Source organism: Cyprinodon tularosa, unplaced genomic scaffold (genome assembly GCF_016077235.1).
Source record: "Cyprinodon tularosa strain WSP-4 unplaced genomic scaffold, ASM1607723v1 ctg148, whole genome shotgun sequence".
In the NCBI taxonomy this organism is placed as follows: Eukaryota; Metazoa; Chordata; class Actinopteri; order Cyprinodontiformes; family Cyprinodontidae; genus Cyprinodon; species Cyprinodon tularosa.
The window spans coordinates 588467-604753 of NW_024038309.1; the positions used below are offsets into that span (position 1 = coordinate 588467).

The window sequence follows — 16287 nt, forward strand, 5'->3', positions numbered from 1 at the left end:
AAGTAATATACATTTAATAAATAAAGCAGGGCCTTTTTAAATGTGTATATTTAACCCACTTCTCTCAGCATGTCATGAACCAATTCTGGTTTTATATAGGCAGCCATTAGCCTAATAAACCACACTAAATGTGAGATTAAATGTGTAATTTAGTCTTGCCCCGATGAATGAGACATCAGAAGATTGTTGATGAGAACAAACCGTGTCTGTGTTTATTGGCCAACGTCTGACCAATGAGCGCAGCTGACTGACATAGTAAGCGCGACAGAAAGCTGGTGGGGTAGTGTAAGCAAACAGCCTGTTGGTAAAACAGTGAATATATCCTTAAAAATGAATGAGCGTAGAGCCTCTTCCTGCTCACGTCTCAAAGAAAATCTCCAAGTCTAATCCTTCCGAAACTGATTCCAAAACGAGAACAGAGTCAAACGAGAACTGTTCAAGAGTTTATTCCATCTTCCTTGTGCTTTCTCTAGCGTCGCGCAGCTATGCATCCAAAAATTCAAAACACTTCTCTGCGTTGTGATTGGCCCTCCAGTTCTAGGGCCTGGGGCATTGATCGAGGCTAGACCACTCGCAGGCAAAAATGATTTTGGCCGCTGGTGATTGGGGCTAGTTTACTAGGCTATGCAGCCATCTCTTCTATTCTGTAAATATCCGATGCTATTTCTCACCATCGGGCGACAGTGGCGTCGGCTGAAGGAGTTCGGTCTGCAACCGGGGGATTGTCTGTCTCTCAGTGTCGTTGTGTTCTTGGGTAAGACACCTTACCCACATTGCCTACTGATGGTGGTCAGAATGCCTGGTGGCGCCAGTGTACGGCAGCCTTGCTTCTGTCAGTGAGCCCCACAGGGCAGCCATGGCTATGTATGTATTTTGCCACCATCATTGTGTGCGTGAACGACTGAATGTAGTGTAAAGGGCTTTGGTCAAGTCTCCTGACATATAAGTAGAAGCCAATTACCATATTGTAGGATTTGGTACTTCCTGTGAAAGTCGTTTTTTAGTTATACATTTCTTACTGGCCACAATTAAGACTAAACAAAAATTGATCTTTTTTTTTTTTTTTTTTATCCAATCCTGTGACATGTTTCCAAAAAAAAGAGGGTCTTCATGTCAAAGGGATTACACATTCCACATTTTTGGTTTTAATGTTAATAAAAATATCTTTCAGTTAATTAGAACCTTTTTTAATGTAGGCGTTATACAAAACCTGTTTAATTGTTTTTTTCATACAGAAAGGCTGTTTTTATTACTTCTAAAACTGCCTTTCTTCCCTAGCCTGGCCAGCAGCAGCCGTGACAACCCCGTCCATGTGTGGGATGCGTTTTGTGGCAAAGTGCGGGCCAGCTTTCGGCCCTACAACCACCTGGACGAGCTGACGGCGGCCCACTCGCTCTGCTTCTCGCCGGACGGGGAACAGCTGTACTGCGGCTTCGAGAAAATGGTCCGAGTCTTCTGCACAGAGCGTCCGGGCAGAGACTGCGAGGAACGTCCAACTGTGGGTCAGTCCGAGGGATTTTTACCTTAAATCAACGGCTAAACAGTGAATGCTTTTTTTGCATAACCTCATTTTTGTTTTGTTTTGACTTGGAATTAAAAGAGATTTAAAGTATGATTTATATTTTAGCATACCCCTCCTATTAAAGCTAGTTATTATAATAATTACTCACAGCGTGAAACCTCTGCTGTTAAAGACATGTCAAGCTGCTCTGGTGAAGAAAAATCAAATGAAATTACAAGGCAATATTCAGGCCATTATTCCCAGAAAACAAAATCCTCATAGAAGTTATAACTGATGCGGTCTTTAAAAAGAGAAAAAAAAAACCTAAAACCACTTTGTCTGAAGTCATTTGTCTGCTGTTTTCAGTAAGCGGCAGCAGTTTGACAGCTCGCTGTCACGTCTCTCAGGCTGAAGTCTCCTTGAACGAACCAACAAGCAGAGTTTTTGTTCTTCAGACAACAGCTAAAGAGAGCGAGATGTTTACTGTGATGAATTCCTCATTTCTGTCACGCTCTTCAAACTGCTTCTGTTTGTTCAAAGAGTGTTTAGATGTGCTGACATTAACAGCAGTCTGTTTATATGGATGCAGATTTCTTTTTTTCTTACTAAATGGAACGAAGAATCCTGTTCCAGAACAATCACTTTATGAAAATGTCAGCAAATGTATTTCTTTTTTGTTTTTTTAAGTCAAAGGCTGCTTTTTATTTTTCTCCTGAACTCGTTTCTTATCGTTATATGAACCAAAATGTGCAGGAAAATGGACGACTTTCTTTTTCTTTTGTCTTTCAGTAGAAAGGACTTGAACACGTGATAAGAGAGCATAAAGAATGCATCCTATTTCAGTTCCAAGGTTTCAACTTATCACAGCATCATATCTTTGCCATCGCTTGAACCTGAACAGAGATTCTACTTTCATTATTTGCTGCACAAAGATGAAGCCAAAAGGGAAAAGCTCTGTGCATCCTTGCTGCTTTTGTTGGGTTTAAGAGCAAGTTATTAAAAATCCACTTGTTTGAAGTATCGTCAGGAAGCCTGAGCACCTCTGAAAGCAGTTTTGCCATTTAGCTGCTCTGGAACATAAAGGGCACTAAGGCAGAAAGACGTTAGCAATGAGGGAAGCAACGATCACCACCCATCAATCCTGAAAGGTTATAAGGTCATATCCAAACGCTATAAAATCTGCTTTAGATTGACAAAGATTATTGATGAATGGAGGAAGCTTAAGAGCATTAATTGGAGAAATCCCTCCCTAAAATCTGAGGCTGTGCTCTGAGGAACAGACCCTAGTCTGCTGGCCTCAGTTAATCATCAGTCCTAAACTTCTTCAGTCCTCAGTTTAAAGTAGGGTTTGGCAATTAATTTAATTTGCAATATAATCACAATTTCACAAAATGCAATTTTCAAATCGTAGAGGCGCTCGATTCTGGTTATTTTACAATAACAGGAAATGGCTGCATTTCTCACCCTTAAAGGGGAACACCGTTTTTTTTTCTTACATCGGCCCCTTTATTTTACGTTATTACATCATGTTCTACTCACCCATATGAGTCTTGTGTCATTTGGAGCTGCTGTGAAGATATTCCATTAGTTACATGCAAGTAACGTCTTCCTATGGGCAACGACTTGAAGGCACAACTATCTTTAAAAACGAAGCGGCTCGTGTATGATGTCATCCACGTGCGCCGGCTACCGTTCATTCATCCTGTCCACTGAACTGCTGCTAGTTTCACTCACATGCCTGGAAGATGTCTAGTGCTACTACCACAGATGATCTCACTCTCCAAATGGAATTGAACAATTCAGATTAGCTAGCCCAGTGTTTTTCAAACCTGGTCCTCACGGCTCCCTGCCCTGCAGGTTTTAGATGGTTCCCAGCTTTCACACACCTGTTATCAATTGATAGCAGATTATCAGGCTTTGCTGAACTGCAATCATCTGAATCAGGTGTGCTGAACCTCAGAAACAGCCAAAACATGCAGAGCAGTGTGCCTTGAGGACCAGGATTGAAAAACACTGAGCTAGCCGAATGAATAAAAGGGGTAGAGCGTAGCCGCCTGTGGCCCGGGCTGCCTGTTACGACTCCAGTCCGGATGCGCGGATGACGTCATACATACGCCACTTTGTTTTTAAAACATATAAATATAAAAAATATAACCTTTGATGTCTGGGGGACAGTGATTCGCCTACATGTTATTATATATAATGCTGGCGTACCATAAATGATCAATTATAAACAGTTCGGTTTGGGCCTTCAAGTTGTTGCCCATAGGAAGATGTTACTTGGATATAACCCAAGGGAATATCTTCAGAACAGCTCCACATGACACAAACCTCATATGGGCAAGTAGAACATGATGTAATAACGTAAAATCAAGGGCCCAATATAAAAAAGAACAGTGTTCCCCTTTAAGGCGGCGCTAATATGCTGGAACCGTACAGACGGACAGATAAAGATGCAGCTAGCACACAGATTCATGCAAGATAGTAGAAGTAAGATCTTTTTCACAGTTAAGTCCTGCAGCAATGGACTCTGATGATGCTCTCAAGGTCATGATAACCTAAACCCTGGAGTGAAACATTTACAGAATTGTGGTTAATGCAAAGTAAAGTCAAAATAAAATCACGATATTGGTTTAAAAATTAGCAATTTTCCTCTTTGGCAAAATCGTTCAGCCCTAATCTAAAACTTGGCTCGCATTTAGAGAATATTGGATGTTTAAGATCAAATATTTTGTCGGGGGGAAAAAAATTAGACAATATCCGTTTATAAGTCTAGAGCTATGATTATTCAGGGTAACAGTTAGGTTAAGGGAGTGTTTGCTTTGTGGTTAGAGCAGTGCACTTGTGCTCTGTGACCGTTACAAGTACCCTTTTCAATCCCCACAGCCTGCACTCTGGTTCTCTGAGCAAAACCCTTAACCTCTAATTGCTCCCCAGGCGTCGCACAATGGCAGCCCACTGCTCCATAAGGGGATGGCTTAAATGCAGAGTTAAATTTCTCTATTGTGAGATCAATAAAGTTAAATTATTATCGACATGAGATACTGAGAAGATTTGAATCATGCTGAATATTACCTCCTGCCTTTGGTTTGCAAAGATCCTCACACTGAAATGCAAGACTTTTAGAGGAATCCAAAGAAGAGAGGTTGGGCTATATCAGCCTGAGCTGTTTGGGAGAAGAACAAAACAAAACAGAAGAAAGCCATTTGTAAAGCACAGCGGTGGTGGGCTGGTGATTTGGGCTAGGCCTCAGGAGTTGCTCACCTCGCAGTCATGGAGGCAACCAGAAAGGAGTCTTGGTACCAAAGTATTTTAGATTCATAAATGAGTCTGAGGTTTGCTCCATCGAGGTCGTCTACACAGCGAAGCAGCAAAGGTACAACAGGAGGACAGAAATGGCCCAGTCAAAGTTCAGACCTGAATCTGAGTACGAGGCTGTGTTGGTGCCTTAAACCAGCTGGGAAGAAATGCTCGTCTGTAAACCAGAACAAGCCGAGTCAGTGTTTATAAAAAGTCGGCCAAAATTCCTCAACAGCGAAGCGATGGACTGATAAAGTCATCCAAAACACGACTGTTGAGTTACTGCTGCTTGGCTTCCTCTGTGTTTAACAAATAATGACGGTATGGAGTAGTTCTGTGTGTTTTTATAAGGTTGAGTTTGGATTTAAATAGTTTTAGAAAGCAGGATCAGTGTTTGATGATCTAAAGCAGACAGCATTAGGACTGAGCGTGCACATGCAGTGAGGTCTGATTTGAATCCATCTGTACAGAAATGGTCCCCGGTGAAAACATGTTAATCACTCTGCTAAATGTGTTTCTCAGTGAAGAAAAGAGGCCAGAATGGCATCATCTCCTGCTTCGCCTTCAGCCCGTGTCAGTCGGTGTATGCCTGCGGCTCGTACTCCCGCTGCGCCGGACTGTACTCCTGTCAGGACGGCACGCTGCTGGCCCTGCTGCCCACCCGCCACAACGGAGGCCTCACCCATCTGCTGTTCTCCCCCGACGGCAACTACCTGTTCACCGGCGGTCGAAAGGTCTGCACACAAACACAGAAACATGCAGAGAAGAGGCCGGCTGGAAATCACCCGCCCGCTTTTCATGCAGTCATTTTTTTTCTTAGCATCCAATTAGGAATTAGGACATTTATGTTTCACAGAGTGTCACAAAACCTTAAAGCCGCATAATGAATCTCATGTTACAGGGTTGTTTTGGTCTAGTTTTCAGCAGCTTTGGCTTTAAGCAGATAATTATTTTTCTAAATATGATAACTTGTCTCAGGTGTCTGGGAATCTGGCAGCTTTATCCGCACAGAAACCAAAGTAACAGCATCCTCTGACAGTGAGGTCACAATTAAAGTCGCCCACAAACCCTTTTTCACGGCGGGCCACTGTTAATTATGACAGCGTGTTCAAACATATTAGTAAACACCAAGATTGAGTCAGACAATTAAGGCGAGTTTCCACAAACACGCTGCCACTGGTGGCATGGCTGGAGGTTTAGGGGCACTACGATTAGAAGGGCTTCAGTTCAGCTTTAATTTAGCAGCGAGGTATCCGGAATCTTTACGAAAATAAACAACATAAAAAAATCTGAAATGACGGGTAAGCTTTTTCAAATGTTAGGACAAGATTCAGTGGACTTTTTAAAGTTTGTTAGACCAACAATAAAAGATGCATATTTGAGCTTTGGAGGGAAGATGATGTGTTATAATGCAAATAAAAAATGCTAATTAGAACATTTTATTTGCCGCCTTTTGCTCTGATACCCAGAAATGAATTCTATATCATCTACTTGCCTTTAAAATGCAACTTATTAGTAAAGAGAGATGAGCTGTGTGTAATTCAACTTTCTGGCGGTTCTGTGAAGATTGTGGACGTTTATTAGTGAATAAATGGTTTCAAGGAGACCAGGGAACTCAGTGGAGGGGCTTTAGATTAGAAAGGACTATCGCGGGCCGTGAACGTCTCGCAGAGTGACTGATCATTTTATCTGAAGATGGAAAAAGTGTAGCACAGCTGTAAACAAACCAGGATATGATGGCCCACCTAAATACAGGTGCTACAGGAGCAGTTTAAAAGGTTAGGAGGAGCTGGATCAGCTTAAGCCCACGTGTCAGCTTTTATCCAATCAGCAGTCAAACAATCCCACTGCACTGTTACCTTGAGCTAACTAAGCTAAAAGCATAGCTTTGCACAGTGTTTTATTTTTTTGTATATATAATTTTTTGTATATATAATTAAAGAATTCTTGCCAATTAAGAAAAACCCCAACATAAAATGTTGTCGATACACATTTGTTATTCCTAATGCATCTGTGTGCAGAGGTGGAGTTTGCTACACTAATTAAACCCGCTTTGGGATTTCTGAAACCATTATCTGATTTGTAAAAGTTCAATAAAATGTCTTAAAACATCTGTTTCTGCATCTGGCCTAGATCAGAACCAATTGAGTTCAAAAATGACACTTTGATTGTAATAATATTCTACACTTATAGCACATAAAGACCCTAATTTAAAGATGACTCATAATAGGCTAAAAGTATGTTTCTGTTGTGGTGGGAGTTCTTTACAGGAGAGTTCAAAACAAAGAGCAGACCTTCAAATTATTAATGATATTTTTAAACTGATTCTGTCCCGTGTTTCAGCTCTTGATACTCTGTTCAGATTTTTTTTTATGTTTTTTTTTTTCATGGTCCTTCAGGCTATTACTAAGCCCCACAACTACCTGCATTCACAGACGCCGGTGTAGACGTCACACAGCAGAACGTTGGTGAAGATTCTTAGTCATCCAGGTCTTAGTCATTCCAAAAAAGTTTTAAAAGACGCTTTGCTTCCCATTAAGGAAGCTTTAGAGTTGAGTTCGAGGCTTTGTAGAGTGGACCTAAAACAAAGCCTTGTTTTGACTTAAAAAACAGAAAAAATTTAAGGAAGTAATGACAAATGTTGGAATTTTGACGATATTATGGTCACATAAGAAGGCAGAGAATGGTTAAAGAGCAGAATTTGTTCCAATGACTTTCTGTGGAGCAGTGACTGCTGTACTGGATGCATGAGTAAGAATCGTGACGTCAGATGAAATACAACAGCTGCATTCACACTGCAGATGCTTTTAAATCAGATTTGTATCAGCTTTAGCATGGACGTGGCACAAATTTCTTTGTTTTGTTTTTTTTAGGTGAAAGATCAGAATTGGACTGTTCAGAGTGCTATGACTTGCATATGAGGAAAATGAATGTGGTTAAACTTTTCCTGCAGTGTGAAGGTAGCCAAAGATTAGTACAACTCTTCCTGTCAGCTATCATGTGCATCAAACCCACTCGCTGCAAAATAAAGTCTTTCAGCTATGAGATACTCTGAGATCTTCTTCTTTTTTAGCCAACTGCTTTTGATGCTCCTCATTCTTCTGTCATTTTTCTAACCTCTAACCCAACTGGACATACTGACCATCTACACCTAAGGAGATCTAAATGCAAAAGTAAAGCATTAACATATGGTGAGATTACGCTTTCACAAATCAGAAACTGGGTATAAACCTTCTGCTATTAGCTTGAAATATAATCTAGGTTTGAGGTGTCTAGAAATTACAGTTATTGAGTTGGACTAGTTCAAATTTGACCCAAAGACAAAAAGAGGACTGAAATCAACCATTATAAAGTTTTCACTTATCAAATAAAGCTTAATAAATGAGAAACTGGGTCTAAAAGCTTGTGCTATAAGTGTAGAGTAACATAATTAGGTGTCACAGTATTATAGTATTTTCACTAGATTAGAATAAAACCCCCTATGAGGGGATATAGACCTTAATCATTTTATTTATATACTTGTTTTATGCTTTGTATGCGTTTTTCAAGAGAGGCTGGGGTGGTTTTATTGAGATAGTCTAGTTTTTACATCATGTTTGGGTTTTAAACAGTCGGTCCAGCCTTTAAATAGCCTCTCGTTATACCACAGCACACCTGCTGCCTTACCGCTTCGCCACCACGCTACGTAAGACAACGCTACACACTTTAATATAGCCGCCATCACACATCTGCAGTCAGATTGCAAGACAGTAGTCACAACTTACTAGCCTAACCATACTAAACTAGATGCCCCAAAACGTATGGATGCTAACTTATTACGAACCACCTGTTAACCTGTCTGTAAGGTTAACAGGTTAATTTTTGTTGGCTGAGTGTATGAAAAATAGTAATCGGATAACTACGAAAAGGTTAGAGGTTGGTATGAGGTCGGCGTGTGGTTATTAGGTCATATTAATGGAGTAATAGTGAACTCTGGTGAGTTGAAAATAATCAGTAAATATGTGATTTCTCTGCCAGGATCCAGAAATCTTGTGCTGGGACCTGAGGGACACTGGGAAAGTTTTATTTTCCCTCAAGAGGAACGTGACCACGAATCAGCGCATCTACTTTGACCTGGACCAGTCAGTTGATCCTCCTAAAGCACAACCCTGCTAGCTGCTCTTCCCTTTATGTACCATTATTCTTTCCTCTCAGATCAGGCACATACCTGCTGAGCGGAGATACGGAGGGAGTGGTGTCCGTGTGGGACACTCACACGGCGCGTCCTGATGGAACCGAAGAGCTCCTGCAGCCACAGATCAGGTTCAAGGCCCACTGGGACTGCACCAACGGCATCAGGTATGATAACCTCACAGCGCTGCTGAAGAACCAGACCTCTGACTCAAACAGATGCAATAACCCACTTCCTCCTGAAACTTTTTGCTGACTGCTGTTAATTAAGTTTGTCCTAGTTACCCACCACAGAGACAAAGAAGCTTCACAGCAAAGAAATAAAAAATTCAACCGCTCAAAATTAAACTTTGGGGTTGCAAGAAGCATAAATGATTGTATCGCACTTCAGCAAATTAAGAGCAGAACAAAAGCGTTGATGATTAGAAGGAATAAAGGGAACTGTCCAACTTGGATAAATGACTTTCATTTATTGACTCTCTTACTGTTCTAAAGACTAACGGTCCTGCTGTGTTTTACTGTTTGGAGCCTCCAATTATCTTTCACCAAAACAAAAGACATAACAGGACCCTACAGTGAGATCAGCGTCTCGTTTCTCTGCAGGTTCTAACTTAAGTATCAGAGCAGGCCGGTGAAATTAGTTTTCCTAGGTGGAAGTTTATTGGTTTAGTATTTTCTAATCTGGGGAAAAAAAGAGAGCAGATGAACATTAGTTAAGCTTACAGTTAATTTAATGGATGTGGTATTATGGCAAGCCATTTTAACATAAATTCGTTTATAACACATTTATATTCAAGATATCTCAAATTATTTTATGACTAGACGTTTTAGCGATTTAAAATATCTCTAATTATATTTTGACTTGTCAAAATACCTATTTGAGATATCTCTAATTACATTCTGACTAGTCGAAATTTAACATTAACTTGTATGGAGACGAAAATTTAAGATATCTAGAATGAATTACTGAATTACTTTTCAGATATCCACGATTAAATTACGACTAGTCATAAAATAATTTTAAGATATCTCAATTTTAGTTTTGACTAGTCATAATTCTAATTAAAGATATCTCAAATGCCACCATAATTCAAGATATCTTAAATATATTTTAGGATAGGAGATATGCAGTTTTGACTAGTGAAAACTAAATTATAGATATCTTTAAAGCAAATGATGACTAGACAAAACAAATTTAAAGATATCTTGAATTGTAATTTTGACTATTCGAAATTCCTTTTAAGATATCTCTAAATGAATTAAAGATATCTTGAATTATTCAGCTTTTATGGCAAGCCGTTTTAACATAAATTTGGTTGCACCGCCTTTACATTCAAGATATCTCAAATTGTTTTATGACTAGAGGTTTTAGCGATTTAAGATATCTCTAATTACATTCTGACTAGTCGAAATGACGTCAGATTTACCATTAACTTGTATGGAGACGTCAATTTAAGATATGCAGAATGAATTACTGACTATCTGAAATACACATTTCAGATATCTACAATTAAATTACGACTAGTCATAAAGTAAATTCTGGATATCTCGATTTTAATTTTGACTAGTCATATTTCTAATTAAAGATATCTCAAATGCCACCATATTTCAAGATATCTTAAATGTATTTTAGCATAGGAGATATGCAGTTTTGACTAGTGAAAACTAAATTATAGATATCTTTAAAGCAAATGATGACTAGACAAAACAAATTTAAAGATATCTTGAATTTTAATTTTGACTATTCGAAATTCCTTTCAGGATATCTCTAAATGAGTTAAAGATATCTTGAATTATTCAGCTTTTCCATTAGAGATTTCCTAAATTGACATTCTGACTAGTCAAAATGTGTAATGATCTTTTTAATGCGCTTACAGGAGGATCATTCCTAAAAAATTCCTTACTGTCAGTTTAATCCAAAGGAGGAAAAGTTAAATCAGCGTGTGACGCTTTAAATGATAAATCCGGTGTCGTAATTTGAGATATCTTGAAAGGAATTTTGACAAATAGGCAAAATGTAATTTAAGATACCTTGAATTATTATTATTCCTAATCAGAATGTAAATACAGATATCTTAAATTACCATTCCGGATATTCAAAATGTGGTTTTGTCTAGTCAAAATGTATTATAAGATATCTGGAACGTAATTGTTGATGGTCAGACAAAACCGTATTTATGTTAAAAAGGCTTGCCATAGTGATATTACTATACTTTATAAAAACGTGCTTAATTACGTGCGTTAAGCTTTGGTTGTCATTATTAGACAAATGTCTGTTTTTCTTTGAAGGGCTTGTTCATCAACACCAATAGGATACGCCTCTTTCGCAAAGCCAGTCTAAGTTTATCCTACACTTGGTTGTGTATATTATATTAAGTGAATTTAACCTTCAAAGTTAACCAAAATGTAAAAAAATGTCATTCAAACTGCACTTACTTTTTACTTATACTTTTCAGTACATTACTTGAGTACATCTATTTTTACAGTAATTCTTATACTTAAGTACAAGCCATTTCAGATACTTTAAGACTTTTACTCAAGTAACATTTCAGTCAGTGACTTGGACTTTTACCAAAGTCATATTTTGGAGAGGTACTTATACTTTTACTTGACTCAGAGATTTCAGTACTTTATGCAACACTGCTCATTTTAGGGAAGAAAGGGCTTGTGAGAGTTGTCATAAAATACAACTTTATTTATTCTTGTAATATTACGACTTCATTCTGATAATATTGTTACGTCATTCTCATAATGTTAAGGACAAAGTAGACTGAAGTTGCTGTTTTATGTGGTGCTGGTCGGCCATCATATTCTAGTTGAAGGATGGTCGAAGCTTTCTTTCTAAAACGGTTCATGGTTTTTATTCTCGTAATAGTATGACTTTATTCTCATTGCAACTTTATTCTCGCAATTTTAAGACTTAATTCTCATAACATGACGATCGCATTCTCGATTAAAAAAAAATCTAGCCTGGCCCTAAAAGTCCGTCGTATTGATCTGATCTGATGATGCAGAGATTAAGGTTTCCTTTTGATGTTTACAGCTTTTATCATGAGTTCTTTTAGAAGTTTTAGTTGTCTTTATTTAGAGAGCATCCACTCTGATGGTACTAAGCTATGAGATGTTCACTGACTGGAAAAAGAGCAGGGTTTTTTTTTACGTTTTAAATTTTCAGGCAAGCAACTGCTATAAATTCTAACATTGAAGATATTTTTTTATTACCAATAAACTCTCCTGCCGTGATGCATTCTAGGATATGGATAGAAAAAAAAATAAAAAATTTGAACCTGGAATAAAGGAATGTTTGCCTAATTAGGAATATTCAATAACATTTAATGCAGAAATGTCCCCTCTGCTCTCCTCAGTCTTCATCCCTTTATGCCCATTCTGGCCACATCCAGCGGTCAGCGGCAGTTCCCCTGGCCCGCCGACAGCGAGGGCGACTCTGCCTCCGACACTGAAGGAGGCGGAGGCGTAGAGTTGCAGCAGGAGATCCGGCAGGACAACGCGCTGACGCTGTGGTGGGCCGGACCAGTGAGCCAAGCTGCTGAGGAGAACCAGGACCAGAACACAGCAGCTGCAGAGGCCTCAAGTGTCCCATTAGTTTAACTAGAGCACACAAACCGTGCCATGCCTTTGAGTTGTATCGTTTTTCTTTAAGGAATGCCTGTCTTTTGCTCGCATAAATATCATTTATTCAATGTTTTAGTTTTGCCGTAGAGCGTAGGATCATTTTCCAGCTGAAGGGGTTTATATATAGTAAATAAATGGGGTTCCTACACATTTTTTCTGGATTGAAATGATGCGTGAATGTGTGATCAGTAAATGGATGGATACATGAATAGTTTTCCAGATTTTGTTATTTTTATTAATCACTTTTTCAGACCTTAAATAAACACTTAAAGCATATTCCAGACTCCTAAAGGCTGCGTTGGAACCATGAATCCATCACATCGAGCCTCATTTGGCTCAAATACTAAAATACCTTCATATTTTAGGTGCTGCAGTGACTTTAGTTCATTCCTGATTAAGTTAATTTTAAACTAAAATGGGTTTACAGATATTTAGTTGATAAATCTAGTATTGAGTTGCTTGAATCTTCAGTGAAAGCTTGTGTCTTTGTTCTGTGTGTATCCTCTGGCTGGAGCTGGAACCGTGGGAGTGTTTGTTTGAGTGTTTGGCTCCAATGCTGCCCTGGAGATTGCTCTCTGCCACAGTGACAATAAGTGCCATTTGTTTCCCCAGGCTTTGCTTTTATAAACCCAGAGTCTGCTGTTTTTCTTACCATATCCTTTGTAAAGAAGCCCGTGTACTGAGCTGTCACAGCGCATGCCCACAGATGTATATTTTTGTAACGCCGTGCCGATCCTCTGAATGTCCGGTCTGTGAGCAGCCAGCTTAACGTTGTTACGCTCTGTGAAAGTCTTTAATAAGTGGGTGCAGCTGCTAAAGACTGTGTGTTTTGTTTTTTTTCTACTGTTTGTACTTGTCCATGTGGTGACAGAAAAACACAGAACTGTTTAAATAAGTGATTTTTTTCTCTTTCTTTTGCCAAAATGGGGGATTTCACTTTGCTGCAAGGCATCTGTGCAGGTTTATCTGTCTAACATATGCCTTTTTATAACAAGACACCTAGAAATGAATGTGTTTTTAACGCCGTTGCACTTGTTTAAACTTGTACGTGTTTCCAAGCATTATTTCCTCCACTCTGCAGCAATGGTTTTTCTGTCGCTTCCATCCAGGCTGGAGTAAATTAAACTCATATCTCCTCACACCTGATTCATTGACTTGTTTTTCTCTAAATCTACAGCTGAGATCTTGTGACTACAGCACGGCGCTCAGAGCCTGAAGGGACTCTTATTTATGAGCCCCTCCTCTCTCAAACAGACACACATACCCGTATCTCTTCATCTGGAGCAGCAGGGACAAACGGAGCAGAGCTCCAGGCCTGCATTTGTTGTGTTTTGCAGGTTGCTTGGTAATTGTCTCCACCTCAGGAGACGAAACAAGATGGAGAAGGTATTAAAAAAATGAATCCAAAGGCAAAATGATTGAAACTCAGAAATGTAACGACTGATCAGACGGTGTAAAACATTCATTAAATGAATGTTAAGTAATAGGATTTATGTTTAAACCTGCTCTCTGGTGTTGCTCCTTATTTTCTGAGCTAAGAAACTGAGCTCTATGTACAGGTGCTGGTCATAAAATTAGAATATCATGAAAAAGTAGATTGATTTCAGTAATTCCATTTAAAAAGTGAAACTTGTATATTATATTCATACATTACATACAAACTCATATATTTCAGATGTTTATTTTGTTTAATTTTGATGATTACAAATGACAACAAATGAAAATCTCAAATTCATCATATCAGAAAATTAGAATATTGTGAAAAGGTTCAAAATTGATGGCCCCTGGTGCCACACTCTAATCAGCTAATTAACTCAAACCACCTGCAAAAGCCTTTAAATGGTCTTTCAGTCTAGTTCTATAGGCTACACAATCATGGGGAAGACTGCTGACTTGACAGTTGTCCAAAAGACGACCATCGACACCTTGCACAAGGAGGGCAAGACACAAAAGGTCATCGCTAAAGAGGCTGGCTGTTCACAGAGCTCAGTGTCCAAGCACATTAATAGAGAGGCGAAGGGAAGGAAAAGATGTGGTCGAAAAAAGTGTACAAGCAAGAGAGATAACCGCACCCTGGAGAGGATTGTGAAACCAAACCCATTCAAAAATGTGGGGGAGATTCACAAAGAGTGGACTGCAGCTGGAGTGAGTGCTTCAAGAACCACCACACACAGACGTATGAAAGACATGGGTTTCTGCTGTCGCATTCCTTGTGTCAAGCCACTCTTGAACCACAGACAGCGTCAGAAGCGTCTAAAGAGAAACAGGACTGGACTGCTGGTGAGTGGTCCAAAGTCATGTTCTCTGATGAAAGTAAATTTTGCATTTCCTTTGGAAATCAAGGTCCCAGAGTCTGGAGGAAAAGAAGAGAGGCACTTCATCCACGTTGCTTGAAGTCCAGTGTAAAGTTTCCACAGTCAGTGATGGTTTGGGGTGCCATGTCATCTGCTGGTGTTGGTCCATTGTGTTTTCTGAGGTCCAGGGTCAACGCAGCCACATACCAGGAAGTTTTAGAGCACTTCATGCTTCCTGCAGCTGACCAACTTTTTGGAGATGCAGATTTCATTTTCCAACAGGACTTGGCACCTGCACACAGTGCCAAAGCTACCAGTACCTGGTTGAAGGACCATGGTATCCCTGTTCTTAATTGGCCAGCAAACTCTCCTGACCTTAACCCCATAGAAAATCTATGGGGTATGTGAAGAAGAAGATGCAATACACCAGACCCAACAATTCAGAAGAGCTAAAAGCCACTATTAGAGCAACCTGGGCTATCATAACACCTGAGCAGTGCCACAGACTGATCGACTCCATGCCACGCCGCATTGCTGCAGTAATACAGGCCAAAGGAGGCCCAACTAAATACTGAGTGCTGTACATGCTCATACTTTTCATGTTCATACTTTTCAGTTGGCCAACATTTCTATAAATCCTTTGTTTTTATTGGTCTTCAGTAATATTCTAATTTTCTGATATGATGAATTTGAGATTTTCATTTGTTGTCATTTGTAATCATCAAAATTAAACAAAATAAACATCTGAAATATATGAGTTTGTATGTAATGTATGAATATAATATACAAGTTTCACTTTTTAAATGGAATTACTGAAATCAATCTACTTTTTCATGATATTCTAATTTTATGACCAGCACCTGTAAGTAACCACCTGTGATAATCTACAGAGAGCTACTTTTGTAAAAGTCAAGAGTAAATTGTTTAACTTGAAAGGCTCTATTTTCTTACCAAACCTTTGTTTTAAATGGCATCAGCTGCTCAAAAGTGAATTATTAGCTGTCACCACAAAAATATTTAATATAGACTTCTGTTTATTACTAGCATTTAAAAAAAGAAAAAAATATGCATTTTCTTAAATAAAACATCCAACTATTTCTAGTCTTTCATCCAATTAACGAATCCTGGATTTTACAGGAAAAAATGGCTGCAGTTGATGATCCGATTCTAGTAGTTGTGGATCTCTGCTCATCTGCTGCCCATTCAAGGTGTTCCTGTGCCAAAAGTTTTCTATTGTCTATTTTAAATAGGTCTAAAACAATCCAATTAATCATGATTAATTGATTATTGAAATAATCGGCAACTAATTTGGTAATTTAATCTTTAACTGGGGTGCAGAGACTCTAAAACATGCCTTTAGCTGACAGAGCAACCCAGTTAGAGCAACCC

The 16287-nt window shown here is 39.0% G+C and overlaps 1 protein-coding gene across 1 annotated transcript in view; it reads left to right on the forward strand.

The window, feature by feature from the left end:
• wrap53 (WD repeat containing, antisense to TP53) overlaps positions 1-13750 on the forward strand; it is a 32765-nt gene extending 19015 nt beyond the window's left edge. The window contains exons 7-11 of the mRNA XM_038279116.1: positions 1279-1502; positions 5324-5535; positions 8819-8922; positions 8996-9139; positions 12337-13750. Of these exons, the coding sequence (XP_038135044.1) occupies positions 1279-1502; positions 5324-5535; positions 8819-8922; positions 8996-9139; positions 12337-12580 (928 nt within the window). The 3' untranslated portion in view covers positions 12581-13750. The remainder of the gene's footprint in view (positions 1-1278; positions 1503-5323; positions 5536-8818; positions 8923-8995; positions 9140-12336) is intronic.
• The last annotated feature ends 2537 nt before the right edge of the window (positions 13751-16287 follow it).